Source organism: Telopea speciosissima, chromosome 9, assembly GCF_018873765.1.
Source record: "Telopea speciosissima isolate NSW1024214 ecotype Mountain lineage chromosome 9, Tspe_v1, whole genome shotgun sequence".
NCBI classification, from domain to species: Eukaryota; Viridiplantae; Streptophyta; class Magnoliopsida; order Proteales; family Proteaceae; genus Telopea; species Telopea speciosissima.
In genome coordinates, this window is record NC_057924.1 from 263,066 (window position 1) to 289,259 (window position 26,194).

General features: G+C 39.8%; 1 protein-coding gene across 1 annotated transcript in view; it reads left to right on the forward strand.

Moving 5' to 3' along the window:
• Positions 1-26,194, forward strand: part of LOC122639074 (QWRF motif-containing protein 6-like) — a 36,509-nt gene that overhangs the window by 2,699 nt on the left and 7,616 nt on the right. Inside the window, exon 2 of the mRNA XM_043831911.1 lies at positions 1,552-1,671. Coding sequence (XP_043687846.1) covers positions 1,552-1,671 — 120 coding nt within the window. The remainder of the gene's footprint in view (positions 1-1,551; positions 1,672-26,194) is intronic.

The window sequence follows — 26,194 nt, forward strand, 5'->3', positions numbered from 1 at the left end:
GTGTCTTCTTTGGTCATTGATTTGGTTTTAAATTTTCTCTGTTCACATCATTACCAAGAGTCGGTATCTCACATAGATGGAATGTTTAACATGCCATTCACTATGAAAATTATATAGGCTTTTAGGGATAACAGGAAATCAACATGACAAACTTTAAAATATTAAGTGTCATACAACCTTTTTGAAGGGGACACCTTAAAAAGGTGCCAAATCTCCCAGAAGCAACATCTCACCAACTGTTTTTCTATAATCCTATGCTCTGGTATTTGCCATATTCTGAAACATATCTTGTTATGATTGATGTAAACCTAATAAAATCTAACTAATTTTGATCAAATCTGATTAAAAACCTTCCCTTTTGGTTGTTATTTAAAGAGTATTGTTCTGAGAAACAATACCATGTTTGCATCACCTTGATCCCATGCAAGTGATTCCGAGAAGTTCATGGTATAAACTACTATAAACCTGCTTTGAGACACAAGATGCCTCACCTGGATGGACACAGCATCCTAGAGGGATTGTATGTTTGATGACTAAGAAAATAGGGAGGTGACTAGCTAAAATGGTGTTCATTTGTGCCCCAGAAGGCAATGCTATTCTACTCGGAGTCTTGGCATAGCATAGAAAGGTTTGGAAAGTTAGAGGATCTGATCCTCACCTTTAGTCCTCCCATTTATTCCTCAAAGAAGCCTCTTTGCATGCCTTTGTCAAGACTTATTACTTCCTTGTACTGGCACCTCTAATAACAACTGAAACTTTACCAGTCCCACTGTCTCAATCTACTGATCAAAACATATACATCTAGTGTTTCCCAAATTATGTTCTGTCCAAGCTGTTGAACTTCAGTAAAAAGAGCGTCCCAGTGCATGAGGCTCCTGCTACAGCAGGGTTTGGGAGGGGAAAATGTATGCAGCTTTAACCCTTGTGAAGCAAGAGAGGCTGTTTCCAAGTATTGAACCCGCAACCAACAGGTTGCAATAGCGCTACTTAATTGTTGCGCTGAGGCTCTTGCCCACTAGGCTGTTGAACTTCACTATAAGATAAAATTTCAAGCACAAGACCAATTTCGTCACATATCCTAGGGATTGAGCATGAGAATCACAGAAGTCTTTTCTAATGCAATCCTTCCATTTCCACATGGACTCCCAAAGCAATTGAGGACCAATAATAGAATAGCTCAGTGAGCTTTGGGGTTACCAAATAGAAACAAAGAAATAACTCAAAATTGTGCTTCCTCCTCCCCCAACAGAGCCTCTTCCCACGGTCAATTCAATGGCAGTAAACAGCTGGTATCCAGGTTTACACTTCCATAAGAGCTTAGCTATTCATCATTTCATCATGTACCCCATTTATTTGTCGTGTTATGTCACTATATCATCAATACAATCTTTTACTTTATTTTACTGAATGAACTTCACCCACCAAGTAAAAGCATCTAATTATTAGTCATGTTAATATACACTAAGAGATTTGAATACATGCCCAACCTCTTCCTCTCTTTTCCAATGTTATACTAACTGAAACATTTACCCTTTATTCTTCCTTTTCTAGAGGTCACTTTATGGTCTTTGGTGCAATATATCTCAGTTGCATGATTCTGTGAAAAGGAAAGGCATGGAACTTGGACAGCTGAAAAAGAAAATAACATTATCTGCTATTCTTGAAGCTCAGGTAAGTTTTCTTGCTTGCTGTAGAAATTTTTTTTTTGGGTTGAAATATGCTGTAATACATTGCATTTTTTTTAAATTGCAAATGGTAGAATATTACTTAAAACGTTTTCCAGCCTAATTGAGATACCATTCTTTAAACATCTGAGTTCATGGATGTTAATGTAAGGAGATCAGAACCAAATACCAGAACCAGAGAAGGAGAGAAGAGTCTTCAACATGTAAGACCGAGAGAGGGAGGGAGGAAGGCTGTGCGATAGATCAGATTGATTCTACTGCCAGCTAGTCAATATTATTTATACTAAACTGAGATTACATATTGGAAAGTGTTAGATATATAGGCCAGAATACCGTAGGGGTATTCTGGTCCTTTCCTCCTTTTTGTTTTATTCTCTTATGTTTATTCTTTCTTTTTCCCTTTGTTTATACTATGTAGGGGCATATTTGTCCATGTACTTATGTTTTATAATTATAAATAAAGGGCTTGGAATCACATTGATTCACTTAAGCATTAATCAAATTCTATTTTGATAACATGGCATCAGAGCCACGATATCTCTGATCTGTTTTCAAAAAACCCACCCTCCCATCGTGTTATCCTCTCTTTCCCTTCTCTCTCGATCTTCTTTCTCCCCCTTCTCCTTGCTTCTTCTCCTACTCTAAGGGCAGCACTACAGAGGTGATCAGATGATCTAGTTGCTGCCCTCTTCCCACCTCTTTTTTTCTTTTTTCATGACCTATTATTCCTGTTCGATGGCTGCTGCTGGTTCTTTCCTGCGGAAATTGGAGTTTCCAAATTTTATTTGAAGATCAGGCCCTGCTCTTTATTGGGGCTGTTTCTCCCTATAATTGGAGCCTGTAGATCGTCCTGGGATAGACCAATGTCTGTAGCCGGGGCTGTAGGAACAGTTTCAGATTGATTTGCCTTGCCTTTCGGTTTCTTTTTGGCAGCCCGCTTGGCTTCAAAGTCAGCTGGTTTCCCATGAAGCTTCCAACACTTGTCCTTGGTGTGATAAGGCTTGTGACAATGGTCACAAGTAACAGGGCCAGGAGTAGAACCACCAACAGATAAAGTACCAACAGGTGCAGCAAGAGCCTTCCTTTTCTGATCTACCCATTGCACATCGCAAAGGTACCAGGACCTGCACTTTACATCCCATTTCTCGTTTTGTTTCTTATAGTTCTCTTTCTCCTTCTTTTCGTACCTTTGTTTCCTCCCTTTCTTCTGTTTCCATTCCTAAAAATTGTCAGGAAGCATCTACAGATGGGAAGTGGAAGGCAACAATGTTGGAAGAAATGAGAGCATTGAACAAAAACAATACGTGGGATCTTGTAGCTCTTCCTCCAGGGAAAAAACCAGTGGGTTGTAAATGGGTGTTTGTGGTGAAGCAAAAGGCAGATGGTACAGTGGATCGGTACAAGGCACGTCTAGTTGCTAAAGGCTTCACTCAGACATATGGCATTGACTACCAGGAGACTTTTGCACCGGTAGCAAAACTCAATACTGTAGGGGTATTGCTATCCTTTGTAGTGAACCTTGGATGGGATCTTCAGCAGTTGGATGTGAAGAATGCCTTCCTCCATGGTGAACTAAAAGAAGAAGTATATATGGACATTCCTCCAGGTTTTTAAAGTCCTGCTACCAAGGGTAAGGTATGTCAACTGAAGCGTGCACTCTATGGCTTGAAGCAGTCACCTAGAGCTTGGTTTGGTAGATTTCACAAGGCTATGCTTTCAGTGGGTTACCAGCAAAGCAATGCTGATCATACATTGTTCATCAAACGTGTGGGTGATAGGGTTACTCTCCTCATAGTCTATGTTGATGATATTGTAGTGATCGGCAATGATGGTGATGAGATCAATAGGTTGAAGCTGTTCCTCGGCCGTGAGTTTGAAATTAAGGATCTGGGGACCCTGAAATATTTTCTAGGGATAGAGGTTGCTCGCTCTTCAAAGGGCATATTTCTGTCTCAAAGAAAGTATGTCCTGGATCTACTGTCTGAAACAGGGCTGCTAGGGTGTCATCCTTCTGACACACCTATAGAAGCTACGACAAGACTCAAGGAGAAAGAAGGCACACCAGTTGACAAAGGTCGTTATCAGCGGTTGGTGGGCAAACTTATCTACCTGTCTCACACTCTACCCGACATTGCCATTGCAGTTAGTATGGTCAGCCAGTTTATGCATGACCCTTATTCTTCTCATATGGAGGTAGTCCTTCGCATCTTACGATACTTGAAGTCTGCTCCGAGACAAGGGATACTTTTATCTCCCAATGGTCATCTGAAGGTTGAGGTATACACTGATGCAGATTGGGCTGGTTCGAGTGATAGGAAATCCATCTCTGGATATTGCTCTTTTGTCGGTGGGAACCTTGTCACCTGGCGTAGTAAAAAACAGAATGTGGTGGCAAGGTCTAGTGCTGAGGCTGAATTCCGTGCGATGGCTCATGGTATATGTGAATTGTTGTGGCTTAAGGGGCTGTTGCAAGATATTGGGGTTGCTGTCCAACTTCCAATGATGTTATATTGTGACAATAAGGCTGCCATAAGCATCGCTCATAATCCTGTCCAACATGACCGTACTAAACATGTGGAGGTGGACCGACATTTCATCAAGGAGAAACTTGAAGCTGGCCTAATCTGTGTTCCCTATGTGAAGTCTACTGATCAGCTGGCTGATGTGTTCACGAAAATGAGTGGCAAAGTGTTTCATCCTTTTCTAGCCAAGTTGGGCATGTGTGACATTTTTGCACCAACTTGAGGGGAGTGTTAGATATATAGGCCAGAATACCGTAGGGGTATTCTAGTCCTTTCCTCCTTTTGTTTTATTCTCTTATGTTTATTCTTTCTTTTTCCCTTTGTTTATACTATGTAGGGGCATATTTGTCCATGTACTTATGTTTTAATATTATAAATAAAGGGCTTAGGGAATCACATTGATTCACTTAAGCATTAATCAAATTCTATTTTGATAACAGAAAGAAAATAAACTTCTTAGCTTGGCCGACTAATCACCATACTAGGAAACTAAATCTAATTACAATAGGAATCTTTAAAGTACTTACACAAGGAACACTATCCCACGGTATAGAGGTCCATGTACACTCATGGACCTACAACCGACACATACCTACTTTAACACTCCCCCTCAAGCTGGAGTATATATATGTATATCTCTGTACCCAGTTTTGAACAACAGCCAACAAATGCAGTTTGAAACAACGCCTGTAAACATATCACCAAGTTTATTGCTAGAGTTGATGAACAGAGTTGAAATAAGCTTTTGCATGACTGCATTTCTCATAAAATGACAGTAACCTCAATATGCTTGGTTTGTTCATGAAAAGCTGGATTGCTAGCAATATAGATTGAATTTGATTGTGACCAAGTGGTCACGGGTTTGAGTCTGGAAACAGTCTCTCTGCAAAAGCACGGGTAAGGGTGCGTACATTATGTCCGGTTTTGGCATGTACCACTAAACAGTTTCTTTTCTCTATTCTCTTTAGAAAGAGGGATGGGCACGCAACCCGTTTATCTTGGCATCATATATTGCCAGAGAGGGAGAAAGAGAGCCAATGGGTGTTGGTTCGTCAATAGGAGGGGGGCCACATCATTAATGAGGAGGGAGGAGGGAGAAACTAAGGATCAAGATCTCGATTTCAGACCTAGTTTCAGTCAGGCCCGAAATTGAGACGTGTACGATTTCATTTCAAGGTTTTGACACTGGGCCTCCCTAGGTTGAAACTCAAGGTCGAAACTTGGGTTTCGTTTCGGCCAGACAATTCGGAGATTTCGATCAGTTTCGACTGAGATTTAGCTCCATGGGAGAAACTATGAGGGGGCATGTGCGCACCTTTTCCCCATCTTTTTAGAAGTGAGTATTAACAAGCCTTGAACTCGAGATAACGCAGAAAAAGCTGAGGAAAAACCTGAAAGAGATAAGGGAAAGTTGAAAGTAACCCATGTTATGTATTTGTGATCATGTTATAACCCAACATAACAAGCCTTGTTATGTATTTTGCACAGATCCAAAAGGAAAAAACTATTATTTAACTTGTTAGTGCCCAATCCTCTATTAGGCACTGATGGTATTTTTTTTTTGGGTGGGGAGTTGCTAGCTGCAGTGCTCAAGTAGAGACATTCTCACAGAAATCGCACCTGTATGGTGGGATCCACACAATCGGGGACAGGTCCTACTGCGCCAATGGGATCACAGAACAAGCATCCCAGCATGCTTGCATTCAATTAACATTTCTTAATTTAATACGTGGTATAGTTATTCAAATTTCAAAATACATGTGATTTAATTGTGTATTCATATTACTCTATGACAAACTTTGTTTTAATCAAATTAGTTGCTTCCTATTTTATAGATCCTACTAGAGTGGGATTAAGTTCACATTTGGTTTATTAGGTTTATAGGTTTCTAATAGGTAACCCCCAAGAGAAGAGGAAAAGACCAGGGATCAATAGATTAGTTGGCCAAAATCATACAGGCATGTTTATGGGCATGGCAAGGATGTTGGGCAAGGGATGGAAAGCCTCCCACCTGTGTAAGTCAAATATAAACAGCGCACGAAATCATGTGACACTCAAAAATATGTATATGCAATATTGGAAGCAACAGAAACGAACCGATAAATACAAACCAACACAATTCTATATTTAACATGGAAAATCCTTCAATGTGAAGGGAATACCACGAGGCAGCTCCAAGAGGAATCCACTAATATCAAGTTTGATTACAATGTTTCACTTCTCAAGACTTGAGATTTACAAGAATGAGAGAAGAACAGTAACACTTGAAGAAATACAAGGTTACCTCACAACCATCAACAAGATGACAATACTCCAACTTTAAAAGCCCCAAATATATCTCCAAATAGCTTGGAGAACCAACTAAAAAGCCTAAGCAATAAATTCGATTACCTGGCTTGATCAAGAGCATGAGTTATAGCCATAGTTTACGATCTCGTGATGTATCGGTATCTCAGGCTTGTTGAGACGGCCGAAATATCACCGAAATATGGTATTTTTTCTGCCATATTTCGGCAGTCCATCTCGGTGGGTTTTTGGCCATATTAAGGCCTGATACTTCATGTACACCCTTATTTAAGCTAAATAAACACATTCAAACCTTCATATTGCAAAAAAATGAACTCAAAGTGGTGTTTTGGGTATGCACCCTTGATTGACAGTATACGGTCGCCGACCTTGATGTATAAATAGTTAAACACACATTGTTTAAGCACTAAAAGACATAATAAGAAATTTAAACAAAGTAATGAAACAAAAATAAAGTCAAATGTAGCCTTTTAGTTTAAACTTTAAAGTTTAAACTCATAAAGTCAGAAGTGCATAAGTTCATAAGTCATAACTCATAAACTCCATAATAGTCAATAGTTCAATACTCAATACACAAAGTATTTCTACAAAATTTACTGAAATATACCAAAATATGGTACTCAATACACAGTATTTCTACAAAATTTACCGAAATATACCAAAATTTCTACGAAATTTGAACTTTTTTCATTTCGGAAGCCCATCTCGTCTTGGTAATGTCGAAATTACCGAAATTTCGGCGATATATCGCAAAATTTTGAACCATGGTTATAGCATAGCACAAAACGGCCTTAAGAATGAACCAAATGTGAGATAGAAACTCCTATAGAAATTCTGCGCTTCTTCTCCAAGCCCACCTGGTTTGGACCAGGTGGGGTCTAGCCCCATATGGAAGTCAAGTGACAATGAGTTGGCAAACACTTTTGACAAGAGTCACTTGGAAGAAGTGAAGGAGACCACGGGTGGGAGCCGAGCTTAGGCGATTGTATCTGATACTAAGTGTTTTGACACTTTGATTTCTTTTTTTGAATGCTTTCACTAGCTGTTAGTGATTTCAAAATGATTTGGATGTGTGTCTCTTATTAAAATTGTGCTTTACAATGTTGTGAAGTGTTTTGACACCTCTTATTGGAAGATATTGAAGGGCGTGGCACCCTGGAGTATCATACCTGCAAGACAGAAAAGATTGAAGGAGAAAAAATAAGAGAAGACAAGAAAGAGGAAAACTTAGGTTTTTGGGCTCCGATGAGAGAGATGGGAGGGGGTAATTCATTTCAATATCTTCCACTTGGGATTACAACCCATTTAATAAGGAACATTTGGGTTTACAATTTAAGGTAACTTTCAATCACCTCCGCCTAATCCTTGATTTAGGATTTGATCCCAAAATCTCCTCCCTTTTATCTTGGTCAATATTCCCTTGCAATAAATAAATGGCTGAGTGAGACCAGCTGCCTACTCACCCTTGCATCTTCTACTTGGCCAGTTGAATCATCATGCTATGGAAACGACTCTCACTAACCACAGGAACTACCACTATATGTGGTAACACGTCCCTATCCGTAGAAAACCTACGTTATTCATGACCAAAAAATCCGTAGTCATAAAATATCTTGGACTCGGATATTCCTAGGTCCCATAGTTGGAACTTAAAGATAGATCGAATCTAGTAAGAGAGAGGAGATTTACAGCAAGAAGAAGAAGGAGAGAAGAGAAGAGAAGAGAAGAAGAAGAGAAGAGGCTCGGAGAATCGATTGTGTGTTGAGTTATTCTCAAAACACATATTACTTCATTAATAATCTCTTCCAAATTACACAGGCCTCCCTAGGGAGGTAAAGGGAAATAAAATAAGAACAAGAAAAATATAACTTGGTCATGTCTTATAACAGGATAATGACAGAACTACCCCTATACAAGATATTCTAACAACTCTAACACTCCCCCACAAGCAGGAGAATAAATGTCATACATTCCCAACTTGCACAATAGGGTACTAAATAGACTAGGAGTGAGACCCTTGGTGAAGATATCTGCTACTTGATCACCTGTCTTCACAAAGGGAGTACAAATGCACCCAGAATCCAGCTTCTCTTTGATGGAGTGACGATCAACCTCAATCTGCTTAGTTCGATCATGTTGAACCGGATTATACGCAATGCTTATGGCAGCTTTGTTGTCACAATAAAGTCTCATTGGCCCTTCAGTTTCAAAGCTTAAGTCTTGAAGAAGCCTCTTCAGCCATATAAGCTCACATACTCCATGAGCCATGGCCCTAAACTCAGCCTCTGCACTAGATCTAGCTACAACTGGTTATTTCTTGCTCCTCCAGGTTACTTGATTACTACCCACAAAGGTACAATACCCAGAAGTAGATCTCCTGTCAAAGACTGAACCAGCCCAATCAGCATCTGTGTAGCCTTCAATCTGTAAATGGTCATGTCTGGCAAATAGAAGACCTTTTCCTGGATAGGATTTCAAGTATCTAATGATGCGATACACTGCATTCAGATGTCCACTCCTGGGAGCATGCATGAACTGACTCACCACTTCAACTGCATAAGAGATGTCTGGTCGAGTCAAGGAGAGATAGATTAGTTTCCCAACTAATCTTTGGTACTTGCTTGCATCTATAAGAGAAGAACCACATTCATCACCAAGTTTATGATTCAGATCAATGGGATAAGTGGCTGATTTGCACCCCATCATCCCTGTCTCTTTCAGAAGATCCAAGACAAATTTCCTTTGGCAATGTTGATTCCTTTCCTTGATCTAGATACTTCAATACCCAAGAAGTATTTCAAGAGTCTAAGGTCTTTGATCTCAAACTATTTAACCAGATAAGACTTCAATCTGTTTATCTCAGCCACATCATTCCCAGTTACCACAATGTCATCAACATAGACAATGAGAGCTGTAACTGTACCATTACCCCTCCTGATAAACAAGGTGTGGTCAGCTTGACTCTGATAATACCCATTTTTCAGAATGGCTTGTCTAAATCTCTCAAACAAGGCCTTAGGAGATTGCTTGAGGCCATAAAGAGCTTTCTTCAAGAGGCACACTTTCCCTTCAACTGAGAGACACTTAAAACCAGGTGGAGTACACTTCTTCTGCTAAATCTCAATGAAGAAATGCATTCTTCACATCTAATTGGTACATTGGCCAATCTTTATTGGCTGCCACTGAAAGAAGAACCCTGATTGAGTTATGCTTGGCTCCAGGGGCAAAAGTCTCCTGGTAGTCCATGCCATACACCTGACTATATCCTTTTGCAACCAGCCTAGCTTATACACCTGACTATATCCTTTTGCAACCAGCCTAGCTTTGTACCTTTCCACTGTACCATCGGATCGATACTTGATTGTATAAACCTACCTGCATCCAACTGGAGTTCTCCCCCTGGGAAGATCAACTAGTGTCCAAGTATTGTTCTTCTCTAGAGCCACCATTTCCTTAGTCATTGCTTACATCCATTTTGGATCGGATAAGGCCTCTGTGACATTTCTGGGAATGGAAGAAGACTCTAGGGCAGTGGAAAAAGCAATACCTGCAGGAGAAATGGAGTAATAGGAAACAAATTGGGCTATGGGGTTAGTACAGGCTCTTTTCCCCTTTCTCATAGCAATGGGAAGATCTAATTCAGAAGGAGAGGAATTACCTGACTGAGGAGGATGAGACTGAGGATGTGGATCCAAAGAGGGGTTTTGGTAAGGTTGCTTATTATACCATGGTTGCTTCCCTTTTCCCTTCAACAAGCATTCACCTTTTGTGAATGCACCATCTTTTTTGAATCTTATTCCCTTGTATTCTTTTTTTCTGCTAGCATCACCACCACTACTAGCATCAATATCAACAACACCATCAACATCAGCATCATCAACCACATCCACTTCTTTGTACTTTCCAATATCAAATAGGAATAGGGAAGTGAAGGTAGGCAAGGGGGATAGAAAGGGAATGACATCAGCATTCTGTTCACTGCTAGTACTCTCCCCCTTAACAGAATGTTATGGGGAAGAAAAATAAGGGATAGACTCAAAGAAGGTGACATCGTTGGAGAGAAGTCGCCTTCGGGAAGGAGGATGGTAGCACTTATACCCTTTAGTTGAATTAGAGTAGCCCAAGAAGATACACTTGAGAGCTTTGGGATTAAGCTTGGTACGGGCTGATTTGTTGACATGAACATAACAAACACAACCAAAGACTCTTGGAGGCAAGGAGAAAACTGAGGATTGAGGAGAAAGAAGAGTCAGGGGAGATTTGGAGCCAAGGACTGGAGTTGGCATCCGGTTAATAAGAAAGGTAGCGATAAGAAGTGCATCCGACTATAAAGTTTTAGGCACATGCATACCAAAGAGAAGACCCCTGGTGATGTCCAGCAGATGGCGATTTTTGCACTCAGCCACCCCCATTTTGCTGTGGGGGGGTATCAACATAAGCCAGTTGATGGATGGATGATGCCATTATCAGTAAAGAACTGTTGGAGCCCCCCATACATGTACTCACCCCCCTTATCAGACCTAACAAGTTGGATTCGAGTACCAAACTGAGTACTGATAAGTTGATAAAAATCCTTAAAAGTATCAAGAACATCACTCTTTTGTTTCAACAAAATAGTCCAAGTAGACCGAGAATAGTCATCTACAACTGAAACAAAGTACGAAATCCAGATAAAGAAGTAGTAGGGGAAGGCCCCCAAACATCAGTATGAACATGGGAAAAAGGTGCAGTAGATCTATTACCACGATAAGGATAAGATGTACGACAATGTTTAGCAAAAATACAAGATTTACACTGAAAAACATAAGATGAAGGAAAGGAAGTAAACAAGTGGGGTAACTGTCTCCTCATAACAACAAAAGAGGGATGACCCAAACGGTGATGCCAAAGCATTAAAGACTCCAAAGCACTACGGTCACTCCGACCACAAATATAAGCTGCAGCAGTAGATTGAGCAGGTAACCGTGGCTCAAGAAGATAGAGTCCTCCTTTCTTAGTCCCACTGCCAATAACCCTCTTTGTCTCCAAATCCTGAAAGACACAATAGGAAGGAAAGAAAGTGACACAACAATCTAAGGATTTGGTTTGGTGACTCACTGATAATAGGTTAGTAGCGAAATCAGGAATATGAAGGATAGACTCAAGGGAAATAGAAGGAGTAACTCGTACATTACCCTTACCAGAGACAGAAGAAAGGGAACCATCAGCAACCCTTACCTTGTCCCGGCCAAAGCAAATGGAGTAGAAATCATAGTACTGTGACATACTAGTCATGTGATCAGAGGCTCCAGAGTCAATAATCCAGGTGGGTGCAGTAGGAGTAGCAGACGAGACCTACAGAGCTGAGGTAGAAGTAGTAGATCCTCCAGAGGTAGAATCAGTAGCTGACCCTCCAAGGTGAGACATCAGCTGACGAAGGGTTGCAATATCATCCTGTGAGAGGGAATTAGGAGCCGGCTGGGATCTAGGTGGCTCAGACTCAGATGTCACGGAGTGAGCCCTAGCTCCCCCTCGCTTTCCTCCACGGGCACTAGATGATATCAGGGGGCTGTCCATGAAGATCCCAACACCTGTCCTTGGTGTGTCCAAGCTTGCCACAATGATCACATTTGAATCTCTCACTTTTTCAGCCTTTGTGGGAACTAGAAACAATAGCAGATCTCTCTGTTGATGGTGCAATATCCATAGTGGTTCTCCTGGTTTCCTCACTTTGCAAGTAGCTTCACGCTTCATCCAGAGATGGAAAGGGAGATCTTCCTAAGGTTTGCAGACGAAGAGGCTCATACTCTGGGTTAAGACCTCTAAGCAAAATAAGGATCCTTTCCTTTTCTTGGCTCTTGTAGACCTTTGCCTGATCATCAGAATTGGACAACTGGAGGTTGTTATAGTGATCATATTCCTCCTACAATCTAATAACAGAGTTGTAGTACTCAGATATACTCTTATCACCCTGTTTCATATAGATGATCTTTTGGAGGATTTGATACACCTTTGTTGCATCTCCAACTCTATCAAAAACTTTGGAGACACTCTCCCAAATATCTTTCACAGTCTCCTTACTCATAAACCTCCTACCTATCTCAGGTTTCATGGAGAATATCAGTCAAGTCATAATAGTAGAGTTCTCAGTCTCCCACTTGAGATAGCCTGGATTAGTTGTAGCAGGAGCTGTGATAGACCCAGTAATGTAGCCCAACTTTCCCCTACTACGTAGGAATAACTTCACAGAACGGGACCAATCCAAGTAGTTGGTATTGTCCACTTCACAACAGAGATTTGGGTATTGGGGTTATCAAAGGAAGCCATGGTTGGGAAACCGCTACTCAGACTGCCAGCTGTGTCCACTGACCTCAGAATCTTGTCTAGACATAGTAGACATAATGGGCAGACACTTCAACAATCAACAGTGTACTGCTCAAATGGGGAGTACTCTCAACCCAAACAAAGTAGGCTAACCAGCAAACAAGTCCCCAAACAGCCAAATCAACCAAACAGAGAACCAATACCAAAAAACAGCAAGTGTATAGGGAGTAAAGGCTTGTATAACATCAACCAAACTGCTCTAACACCCAATCACCTTCAGTCCATAGCAACAATAAGTGTAACAGGAATAAACAACTCCATTCATATCAACCAACACACATCCAATATACTTAGCTTAAAAAAGGATCAAACCAGAGACAAAAAATAGAGTTGGCGGTACCTTGAGAGTGTCACAGTTTGGAGCTATGCTCCTCAAACAGGTCCTTTTTTCAACCGAGTGGTAGGGGGTTTAAAAGAGTACCCCTAGGCGATCCACAAGCAGGAAACCCCTTCCCAAAAGATGGGAAGATGAGGGAGAAATAGGAGAACCACTTCTTCAGTTGGCGGAAAAAATTGGGTGGCTGTAAGAGCTTCAATCTTCATCAACAACCACTAAACTCCATCCATGGTGTGTTGATTTGAAGAATAAACCACCAAATAGTGTAGTATGTGTATACTTCACATAGTACAGCCTCTAATGGAACCCTTTGTCCTCTTAGGGTTCCAAAGAGAGGTGAAGAACAAGACAGCCAAGCTTAGTCGACTCTCAAACCGGATTGCCTAGCTCTGATACTAAGTTGGAACTTAAAGATAGATCGAATCTAGTAAGAGAGAGGAGATTTACAGCAAGAAGAAGGAGAGAAGAGAAGAGAAGAGAAGAGAAGAAGAAGAGAAGAGGATGGGAGAATCGATTGTGTGTTGAGTTAATCTCAACACACATATTACTTCATTAATAATCTCTTCCAAATTACACAGGCCTCCTTAGGGAGGTAAAGGGAAATAAAATAAGAACAAGAAAAATACAACTTGGTTATGTCTTATAACAGGACAATGATAGAACTACCCCTATGCAAGATATTCTAACAACTCTAACACCCATCACTAACATGTTTGAGATGTAACACACACTGACTTCTTCCTTTTCCACTATATCTCGAATATAATGATACTGGATTTCAGTGTGTATGCCCTTGGAGCTATTCAGTCCACTATCAATCTAATAGCCACTTGATTATCACAAAAAAAACTGTACTGGACCATCCATCAAACTGTGGTCGAAACCAGGAAATGTCTAATCTAGATAGTGTGAGTAACAGCCATGCTACAAGCTACATACCAACCATGAAGCTCTCCTTTCTTGGTTCAAGCAATGTGCCTGGTCGCTCTAGAGTCGATCCACCAACCATTGGGTTGCTCTCTCCACCAGTGATGTTGCATTCCACTGTGCCAACAACACTCGCTTTTTCCTTTCTTGACCACTGGGATTTCAGTTGTTCCTGGTTCCCTACATGTTGGGGCAATCTTTCTTAAAGTATCTACTTGCTTACTTGCATTTGAAGTAAGCATCTGACGGGGTAGTTTTATGTTTCTTCTTCCCCTTGAACTCGGAGTTCTTGTTCATTTGTTGGAATTGTCCCGGATGTTTACTGGACTTGCCACAGAATATTCCTCCATCCCTAGTCAAATAGAGCTCATTATTTCGAACATGCTTTAGGAGTTCTTGCTAAAAAGCCAATTGAGTAGGTAGATCCTTAAGAGTGGCAACTGAAGGGTTGCATCTAAATGCAACTGTCACGGAGTGCCATGAAGATGGCAAACTATTCAAAATTGTTGCCTCTTACATGTTCTCGAGAATTTCCATTTTGGCATCTGCCAATTCTCGAGCCATTTCCATCATGCGATTGGTGTGATCAATCACATCTTCCCCTTCCTTCATCTTACCCGTGTTGTATACTTGTACCTATGTAAGAGAAGTTAGATGTTGGTGTCCGACTCAATGTCATGCTTTTTTCCTTTATTTTCCCTAACATTTCCTTGGTGTTTTGTATTCTTCAAAACTTTGATAAACATTGGGTTCATGTAAAGGAGTAGAACAGACCGAGCTACCTTGTCATCATGCTCCCACTTTTCTTGGGCTTTCTTTTCAGCCTTAGTGGGTATTGGACTTAATTAAAGGCTTGTCATTATTCATGACATGATCGAGTCGGTTGTTGATGAGTGCTAGTGCTACCTCCATGTAGTGCCTCTATATATCATAGTTTGCACAATTGTGCTTGTCGGTCTTTGTTATCTCTTGTGCAACAAGTTTACTAGTCATGGTGAACCTAATTTTGACATGCTCCCACTTTTTTTGGGCTTTCTTTTCAGCCTCAGTGGGTATTGGACTTAATTCGGGTTTGTCAGTTGTCACTATTCATGACATGATCGAGTCGGTTGTTGATGAGTGCTACCTCCATGTAGCGCCTCTATATATCATAGTTTGTACCATGGTGCTTGTCGTTCTTCGTTATCTCTTGTGCAACAAGTTTACTAGTCATTTTTTTTTGGTAAATACAAGTTTACTAGTCCTGGTGAACCTAATTTTGATAAAAAAAAGTCATGGCTAAGTTTCAAATTTGAATTAAGTTATAATGTTCTTAGGTTCATAATTCTAAGGGAAACATGCTTTAGTTTTGAATGTACCACCTAAAATATATAAGCAAATAAATCATGAATCATGTTCCATCATGTAGTATTCGAAATTGTTATGCCATGGTTGTTTGCCTTTGAATCCTGATTGGTCATCACGCCTTGATACCAATGAAGGGCGTGATACCCTAGAGTGTCGTACCTACAACATAGAAAAGATTGAAGATGAAAAAAAAGGTAAACCTAGGTTTTTGGGCCACGAGGAGAGAGATGAGAGGAAGACCCTAGGGCTTTGTGGTTTATCTTGGCTAACCAGGCTGTTTAACAATATTATGAGCTCAAAGAAAATGCCAGATGAATAAAGGAGAAGCATTGTGGTCCCGAATTACCAAAAATAAAGGTGATATTCAGAGCTGCAATAACTATAGAGGTATAAAGCTAATGAGTCCTACGATGAAGTTATGGGAGAGGGTTATTGAAACCCACCTGAGAAAGGAAACTACTATCTCGGAGAACCAATTTGGTTTTATGCCAGGAAGATCCACGATTGAAGCTATTTTCCTACTTAGGAGACTTATGGAAAGATATAGATAGGACAGGAAGGATCTCCATATGGTCTTTATTGAGTTAGAAAATGCTTACGAACAAGTTCCTAGAGAGTTAATCTGGCAAATATTGGAGAAGAGAGGAGTGTCAAGTAGATATACGGACATTATTAAAGATAGGGAAAATTACTTTTAAAATTACTTTTACCCCACCCCTATAGTTTGAATCTTTTACGTCTACCACCCCTGTAAATTAATTAATTACGTCCGTACCTCTGAGTGCTAACTCTGTTAGTTTTAAATTGAAAAGACAGTTTTGCACTTCTATATTCCCTATTAATTTAAAAAGTCAATTTTGCCCTTCCCTATTCTCTATTAATAAACTAACCCCGGATCCAGATCTTCTACGGCGACGACCACCTTCTCTGGTGATCCAACAGGTACACCGCTGCCAGCCCCACCCCAATCTCTTCTTGCGGGATCCAAAACCCACCCCTGTTACACGCTCCTCCCTACCTCTACTTGCCCCTACAAGAGTTGGGAGCCACCATTGTATTAGAATAGATATAAAAAATAATTGCTTTTGGTTGAGGAATTTTAAGTGCATATTGTTCTGCCACCGCCATTTCTCTCCTTAATTTCTGGCTGATGCTGGTAGTAAAAGCAGAGATCAAGAGATTTACACATTACAGAGCAGAGCAGGCCTCATGGTGAGTTGGGGTGATTTCTCCGATTAAGGACCCACTAGATTTTGTAAAGAGAAACATTTCTTTTTGCCATTACAGTTGTTCCTCCCTTCCTAAACCAAGGCTGGCGAATTAGATCAACAAAGAGGCGTTCGAAGGTTTGAAATAAGAGATACACTCCAACTACTTTTGGGTTAAAGGAATTGGAATTCATCGATGATAAGCACATCCACTCAAATCAACCATCAATTTCCCTAGTCCACCTGAAACATTACTCAAGGGTTTCAAACCAGATAGGATATTTCAATTAGGGTTTGGGAGGTGATGATGCTGGAGGTGGAGGAGGAAAGATAGTTATGGTGTTTTAGGTTCCGAGGCATCAAACTTCTTGAGTTTTATATCGAACGCCATCTTCTCTGCAGCCTTTGAATTGGTTGCCGCTGAGCCGCTTCCCGCCGTCCCAGATATTGATGATGAATCAAAACCAGAGATTGCAGGTCCATATTTGTTCAAACCTAATTTAAATCTGAACAAGATTGAGTAATCATGCCTTCTGAGCTTATTCAAGTCCAGAAGCTCGTATGCGATTCTCTCTAGCTTCTGCCATCTCATCTTAGTGGTGGTGGTGGTGATGGACCATAGTGAACGGTGGAGAACTTTGATACTTGAAAGGAACTTCATCAGGGCCTGGTTGTTTGTCTTGGCGGCGGTGGTAGCAGTGGACCAAAGGAGGAGGAGAAAGGGTAAAAGGGTCATCTCACAAGGACCCAGGGTTAGTTTGGGTATTAAGAAAAAATATTTCTAGCCCACATCACCACTTAACTGTTCTAATCTAACGGTAAGTGTACGGTTGTAATGTTTTTCCAAAATACAGGGGAGGTTTTTTAAATAGATTAATTTACAAGGGTGGTAGACGTAATAGATTCAAACTACAGGGGTGGTAAACATAATTTTCCCTTAAAGATATGTATGATGGTGTAGTGATTAGCATAAGAACTATAAGGGGTCAAGATAGTGAATTCCCAATTACAATTGGGTTAAACCCATATTTGTTTGCGCTTATCATGGATGATTTAACCAGAGACATATAGGATGAAGGTCACTGGTATATGCTTTTTTGCTGATGGTATTGTTATGGTGGATGAGACAAAGGCAAGGATTAATGCCAAGTTGGAGTTATGTAGATCTACCTTGGAATCAAACGGAATTAAGATAAATAAAACAAAGGCGGAGTATATGGTGTGTAATTTTAGCCACACTAGAACGGTTAATAAGGTAGTGAATATTGTTGGGAAGGAGATCCCACAAAGTGACTATTTTAGATATTGGGCTCAATCATACATAAAGAAGGTAATATAGAGGATGATGTGCCCAAAGGATTAAAATAGGATGGATGAAGTGGAGAGATGCGTCTGGAGTGCTGTGTGATCAAGTATTCCTTTAAAGCTTAAAGGAAAATTTTATAGGACAATCATACGACCGGCTATGATGTGTGCTGCAGAATGTTGGGCAGTTAAGAAGTGCCATATAGATAAGCTAAGTGTTACGGAGATGAGGATGTTGAGATGGATGTGGAGCAAAACTAGGAAAGATAAAATAAGGAATGATCATATTAGAGCTGATTTGGGAGTTGCTCCGATTCAAAATAAGCTTCAAGAGAGTTGTCTCAGGTGGCATGGTCATGTTCAACGGAGGTCTTCGGATGTTACAGTTTGGAGGAGTGACTTGATTCAGATTGAAGGTACTAAAAGAGCTAGGGGCAGGCCTAAAATGACTGAGAAATGGTGAGGAAAGATATGCATAGGTATTGTCGAATAGAGCTGATTGGAGGCCAAAGATCCATGTAGCTGATCCCATTTAGTTAGAATAATGCTGAGTTGTGTCGATATTGTTGTTATGTTCCTTTTCTTTTTCTTTTTCTTTTTTATCAATCTTTTATCGTTGCAAGGTTCCATGTAGCCAGCCCATTTAGTTGGGATAAGGCTGAGTTGTTTTTGTTTGATGGGAGAGATGGGAGGGTAATCCTTGATTTTGGGTTTGATTTCATAATCGCCTCCTTTTTATCTTGGTCAATATTCCCTTGCCATAAATGGCTGACTGAGGCCAGCTGGCCACACCCTTACAGATAATTCAGTACAGGTGATGAACCGGTTGTGTCTCTATGATATGAGACTATCCACTGTACATAGCTGAGACAATCATACTGCAGGACACACTCCCAAAATGATCTCTCTTTTATCTCACTTTAAGATTGGGAAAATTTCTAGAGGACTTTCCAATCCATATCAACAGATACTCCTGAACAGGTGAGAAACCCCTCGTGCCTCTATGGTGTAAATAACTGGGCATAATACTGCAGGACACACTCACAAAATGATCTCTCTTTTTTCTTCACTCTAAGATTGGAAAATTTTCTATAGGACTTTCCAATCCATACCAAAAGAAACCCCTCGTGTCTCTATGGGCTAACTATCCAGTATCCACTCTAAATAAGTCAGACTGCAGAACACACACTCAAAAATGATCTCTTTTCTCGTGTATTCTCTACCAGTAAAACTGTTCAGTTTATATGTCTCATTTACAAGCTTCAGATATTTTCTCGAGTGTTTATCTGTAGTCTAATCATAAATCACAGGCATCTTTGTGGAAGATGCAGGACCAAGCAGTGGCAACAACAATTTTGAAAATCTTATAGATGATTTGCTTTGGTACAATAGAGCAGCTTTATATGTATGATGTTATTACTAGATTAGGAGGTAGGTAGAGAGAGAGAAAAGTGTTTATTTACATTTAATACGTTAGTAGCATATTAAATGATCCTCCACGAATTGGGGGGTAACGTAAGGCTACATACATTATGACCCTTCCCATACCCCGTAGTGGTGGGAGCCTTGTGCACTGGGTACGCCCATTTTTTTTATTATTTTAGTAGCATTAATTATTAATTTGGAGAGAGACTGTAAGTTTGTTAACTCTGCCAGTGTTTGCTGCCGGTCCCAAGCCCGGATAAAGGAGGAGGGTTGGTGTGTCAGGTGGCAGCCGGCACTGGAAAAAAACTCAGCCAAACCCATTACATAGATTCTACAATCTTATATTATAAATGTTATGCTAGGACGTTCGCCGACAGAATAAGTGACACGCTATACTATGACCCGGGTGTAGTGAAACATTGGATCTTTAACAAGTAAGAGTCTAGAATTGATATATGTTATGAGGAGAAGAAGGATTAATATAGCCTATATTCGAGAGACTAGATGGAAGGGTAAAAAAAGCTAAGGAGATTGACGACTTTAAATTTTGGTTATACGGGGATAAAAGTAATAAAAGAGGAGTGAGCATAGTGGAGGATAAAGATTAAGGAATGGTATGGTAGAAGTTAAAAGATTCGGCGATATGATTATATCCATTAAGCTTGTTTTGGAGAAAGAGGTGGTCAATATAATTAGCGCTTACGCACCTCAAGTAGGATTGGATGAATAAGTTCCAATTTTGGGAACACATGGATGGATTAGTGCAAGGTTTCGTCAAGGAGGAAAGATTATTATAGGGGGTGATCTGAATGGACATGTTGGGAAAGATAGTAGAGACCATGAAGAAGGTGTACATGGACGATATATGGTTTTGAAGAGAGGAATGAGGAGGGGATCTTAATTTTAGACTTTACTCTTACTTTGAAAAGAGAGAGGAACATTTTGCTACCTTCAAAAGGGGACATCATAGTAGCCAAATAGATTTCTTTGTAATGAGAAGGTCCGATAGATTGTTATGTCAAGGATTGTAAGGTTATACTAGGGGAGAGCCTAACCACACAACATAGATTAGTGGTTATGGATATGTGCCTTACCACGCAGAATCATTTCCAACAAGAAAAGTGGGACTTTTATCATGGGAGACACTAATACGAGGTGGAATGAGATGACTAGGCGGTCCGATAGATTGTTATGTAAGGATTGTAAGGTTATACCAGGGGAGAGCCTAACCACACAACATAGATTAGTGGTTATGGATATGTGCCTTACTACACAGAATCATTTCTAACAAGAAAAGTGGGACTTTTATTGTGGGAGACACTAATATGGTGTGGAATGAGATGACTAGGCGGATCTAAAGGAAAACGTCAGTCCTCTAGAGAGACTTGACGGTGGTATGTGCCTTACTACACAAAATCATTTCCAACAAGAAAAGTGGGACTTTTCTTGTTGGGAGACACTAATACGATGTGGAATGAGATGACTAGGCGGATCTAAAGGAAAACGTCATTCCTCTAGAGAAACTTGGTGGTGGGATGATGAGGTTTAAGCAGCCATTAAGAGGAAAGCTAGTTTTGAGATATGGCAAAAGGACTAAGGATGTAGAGGATCTATAAAGGTATAAATTTGCCAAAAATGAAGCTAAAAAAATTATGGGAAAAGCAAGGGCGAAGAAATATAAAGATCTTTATAACAATCTGAATACAAAGGAAGGGGAAAAAGCTATTTATAAGATAGCTAAAGTTAGGGAAAGGAAGAGTAGAGATCTCGACAATGTTAGATGTATTGAAAGTGAAGATGGTAAAGTACTAATAAGGGATGGGGACATTAGGAAGAGATGGGAAGGTTATTTCTGTAGCCTATTAAATGAAGATACTTCGAGTAAATAGTGTTCTAGAAGACTGCATTATCAATCAAGACACCACATGTCTGGATATATACGAAGAATTAGGTTGTCTACAAGGCCCATATGATCTCCCAATGGAAATGTGGAAGAGCTTAGGAATCTGTGGTTTATCTTGGCTAACCAAGCTGTTTAATAAGATTATGAGCACAAGGAAAATGCCATATGAATGGAGGAGAAGCATCGTGGTTCCGATTTATAAAAATAAAGGTGATATTCAGAGTTGCAATAATTATAGAGGCATAAAACTAATGAATCAGAATATGAAATTATGGGAGAGGGTTATTGAAACCCACTTGAGACAAGAAACTACGATTACGGAGAACCAATTTGGTTTATGCCAGGAAGATCCACGACGGAAACTATGTACCTAATAATTAGGAGACTTATGGAAAGATTTTGAGATTGCAAGAAGTATCTCCTAGAAAAAGCAAGTACTAGAGAAGAAAAGTGTTTCAAGTAAATATGTGGACATAATTAAAGATATATATGATGTTGCGATGAGAAGAGTAAGAATTATGGAGGGGGGCAGTCAAGGTAGTGAATTCCCAATTACAATTGGGTGTATGCTTTAATCCCTTATTTGTTTGCGCTTATCATGGATGATTTAACCAGAGACATTCAAGATGAGGTTCCTTGGTGTATGCTTTTTGCTGATGATATTGTTTTGGTGGATGAGACAAAAGTAAGGATTAACGCCAAGTTAGAGTTATGGAGATCAACTTGGGAATCAAAAGGTTTTAAGAAGTAGAACAAAGACGTAGTATATGGTGTGTAACTTTGGGTACACTAGGACAGATAATGAGGAGGTGAAAATTGATGAGAGGGAGATTTCGCAGAGAATTAAAATAGGATGGATGAAGTGGAGAGGTGCATCCAATATGGTGTGATAGGCGTATTCCTTACAACTTAAAATAAAATTTTATTGGACAATCATACAATCGGTTATGATGTATGGTGCAGAATGTTGGGCAGTTAAGAAGCATCATATAGATAAACTCAGTTTAGTGGAGATAAGGATGTTGAAATGGATGAGTGGCAAATCTAGGAAGGATAAAGTAAGGAATTATCATATAAGAGCTCGTATGGGAGTAGATCCATGATAAGCTACAAGAAAGTCGTTTGAGGTGCCATAGCCATGTTCAATGGAGGCTTTTGGATGCCCCAGTACAGAAGAGTAATATAATTTTGATTGAAGGAACGAGCCAGGGGCAGACCTAAAATGACCTAAGGAGAAGTGGTGAGGAAAGACATGCATAACTGATGGATTTAGGGAATTGAACTTATGTCAATGAAACATAAGCTCTCTTTATTTATAATAGAACTATGAAGTACTAGTTACAATTATAACTTTAGGACAATACTAATAAACCCTAATGGACAAATATACCATTGTACCCTGTAGAAAACCTAGGACCTATAACCAGTAACTCTAGAGAGAAGAAAAGAGAGAAGAGAAGATGGAAGTTCAAAAATACTTGAATTTGTTAATTGATAGGTAAGCTCCTCTATTTATAATAGAGGGGAAATTACAAAGAGACTAATCTAGGCGATGTGGGACTTACACACACATAGCCGACATAAACTTAATAATATAAGAAGAATAAAACTACCCCCAAAAAGACCATAATACCCCCCACGGTATTCTGGAGTATATATTTCAACACTCCCCCCTCCAGCTGGATTATACAAATAAATAAAGAAAGAAGATCCAGCTTGAACTAAAGAAAAAAGAACTCAATGCTAACACTCCCCCTCAAGTTGGCGCATATAAGGTACTAATGCCCAACTTGAACAAAAATGGGAAAAAACTAAGTTGCAGCAGAATCCAGCTTGACATATGAATGCAGCTCCCAAATAAACCTTCAAGAACTTGAAAAAATAGATCTTCAAAACTTGGACAGACATGATCAGCAAACCGGGACTGGAATGTCTTCCAAAAAAGGCAGCTTTCAAGGATCTTCAATAGCTATCCAGTGATGAATCTCAGATTGTCATAGTGACATACAAGCTTGAAGTGAAATAACTAGAGTAGCAAGTAGCGAAAACAAACTGAATCAGGCAGCGGAAAAAAACTGTATCAACCCAATTGAAAGTCTTCAAATAAGCAACAACCAAATATCTTCAATATTTCAATACTTTAATCTCCCCCTTACGGCAAACTCAACCCAATAACAAAGTAGATACCCATTGGCAAGGGTGAAAACTCTGATCTTCTATGCTTTGCACCAAGTGTTCCTGCAAGTTCTGCTTCTACAATGTCTGCAGGTGTACTGTACATAATCCCCCCCTCACGTATAGTACACGTGGACATAACAGAGATAATGTAAAAGATAGGGCAAAAACAAAATATTCCAGAATTTTCTAAAAGTGCTATGGAAAATTAAAAAGGAAGGAATGGCAAAATTGTAATTTACCAAAAGGTTCCAAAGTAGTTATGGGTATATGCCAAAGGTATGTTTTGGGATATGAAGGGAATTAGAATTATTGAAAGGGAACGGTGTTGAAAAAAAAGGATGGCATGGATGTAATTTGGTGGAAATCCACTTTTAAATGCAATCCAAGCCAAAGGGCAAACTGGTAATAAACCAGAATTTTCAAGGGTCAATTGGGTAGTCAAATAGGGGAATGTATTAAAAGGTAATGGCAGTTCCGTAAATAACCAGAATTTTGCAAGGGCCTTTTTGGTAAACAAAAAGCAATAGGATGCAATAAGTAAAATAATGGCTATGGAGAGTGGCAATCTTGTAAATAACCAGAATTTTCAAGGGGCTCTTGGGTAGATAATTTAGATGAAATCTACTTACAAATACCACCCAAGGCAAAAGAGTAATGTTGGAATAAACAGTAAAATAAGGACAAAGGTAGATAAGAAAAGATGATAAGGGCATTAAAGGGAACTTAAAGAATAAAATAAAACGCTAGGAATAAAGTAGAGTAACCAAACAGGAAACCAACTCATAAAAGGAAACCCACTTTGAGATATTGGATGTCTTCCTCACGCAACCAGCCAAAACAATATAACGCTGTCTTCAACAGTTCAACCTCACGATGGGAGAAAGGATGGGTAATTCTGGAAAGTTGAGGAATAAAATATTCACAATATAACGCTGTCTTCAACCTCACACGATGGGAGAAGAACTCAGTCCAGCGGTAACCCATGTCGATCCCAATTGAAAGAACTCCTTCAAAACAAATCTGGCGGTAGAAGCAAGGCCAAATCGAAACTTCTAAACCCCAACAGATTCGAAGAATCCAAATCGATAGATGGTAGCTATGGTCTTAGAACAGCAGCATCGGAAGAGAATCGCAACCGAACAAATCGCAAATCTCAAACATCAGAAAATCAGAGGCGGAAATCAAACAGAAGGGGTTTCAATAACAGAAAAGCTCCAACAGAGATGGAAACCTTGTCTTCAACCTCTGGACTCAATGAAACACCAGACCACAACAAATCAACAGAGATTAATAGCAGTCGAGGTATAAAAGCAAATCAGAGGCAGGGAGATCACGTCTCTCAAATAGAGGCAGCATACGATCAAGAAAAGCCCTCTTTCGATCACCAAACCTTGCATCACTTCCTTCGATCATCAGTAGTTTAAGAAACAAAAAACCAATAGCAGTTGTCTTCATTACCTGATGATGTAGCAAATTAGCAACATCAGCGATAGATAAAGGGAACACTTTGCAGCATCAAAATCTTAACACTTACAATCATCAGCATACTCAGTATATGAAACTGCAAAAAAATTTCCAAAACTGGAAACCGCAAGCCTTCAATGTAGAACCTCACGATTTCCAAATAAATAAAATTACAAGGATGAAACAAGCAGGAAACCCTAGTTCTTCTTTTCTTTCTATGACTAGGGTTTCTCCATAAATCGGAGAACCTTGAAACGACTCTCAGAACTGCAAATCTTGGAGAGAATCAATCACTGGTTACAACAGCTCTAATACCATGTAGAAAACCTAGAACCTGTAACCAGTAACTCTAGAGAGAAGAAAAGAGAGAAGAGAAGATGGAAGTTGTAAAATACTTGAATTTATTAATTGATAGGTAAGCTCCTCTATTTATAATAGAGGGGAAATTACAAAGAGACTAAACTAGGCAATGTGGGACTTAAACCCACATAGCCGACATAAACTTAATAATATAAGAAGAATAAAACTACACCCAAAAAGACCAGAATACCCCCACGGTATTCTGGAGTACGTATTCCAACATACCCATATTTCAATATTCCCCCTCAAGTTGGTGCATAGATATCAAGCATACCCAACTTTCTAACAATAGAACCAAAATTTTTAATACTTGGTCCCTTACTAAACACATTAGCTAACTGTTCATCTGATGGAATAAATGGAACACAAATGATTCCTTGTTCCAGCTTCTCCTTTATAAAGTGACGATCAATCTCAACCTGCTTTGTTTGATCGTGCTAGATTGGATTATGTGCAATGTTGATTGCTGATTTGCTGTCACAATATTGGCGCATAGGCAGCTTGACTGAGACTCCTAGATCCTGAAGTAACCCTTGAAGTTAGAATAGTCCACATATGCCATGATCTATAGCCCGAAATTCCGCTTCTACACTGGATCGAGCTACAACTGCTTGCTTCCTGCTCCACCAGGTGACAAGATTGCCACCAACAAAGGTGCAATATCCTGAAGTAGATCGTCGATCATTTGGACAGCCAGCCCAATCTGCACCTGTGAAGGCTTCAATACGTAGGTGATTGTATAAAGAAAAGAGAACACCTTTACCAGGAACAGATTTCAGGTATCTCAAAATTCAATACACAACCTCCAAGTGTGATGAGCGAGGGTCGTGCATGTACTAACTAACCACCCTAACAACAAAAGC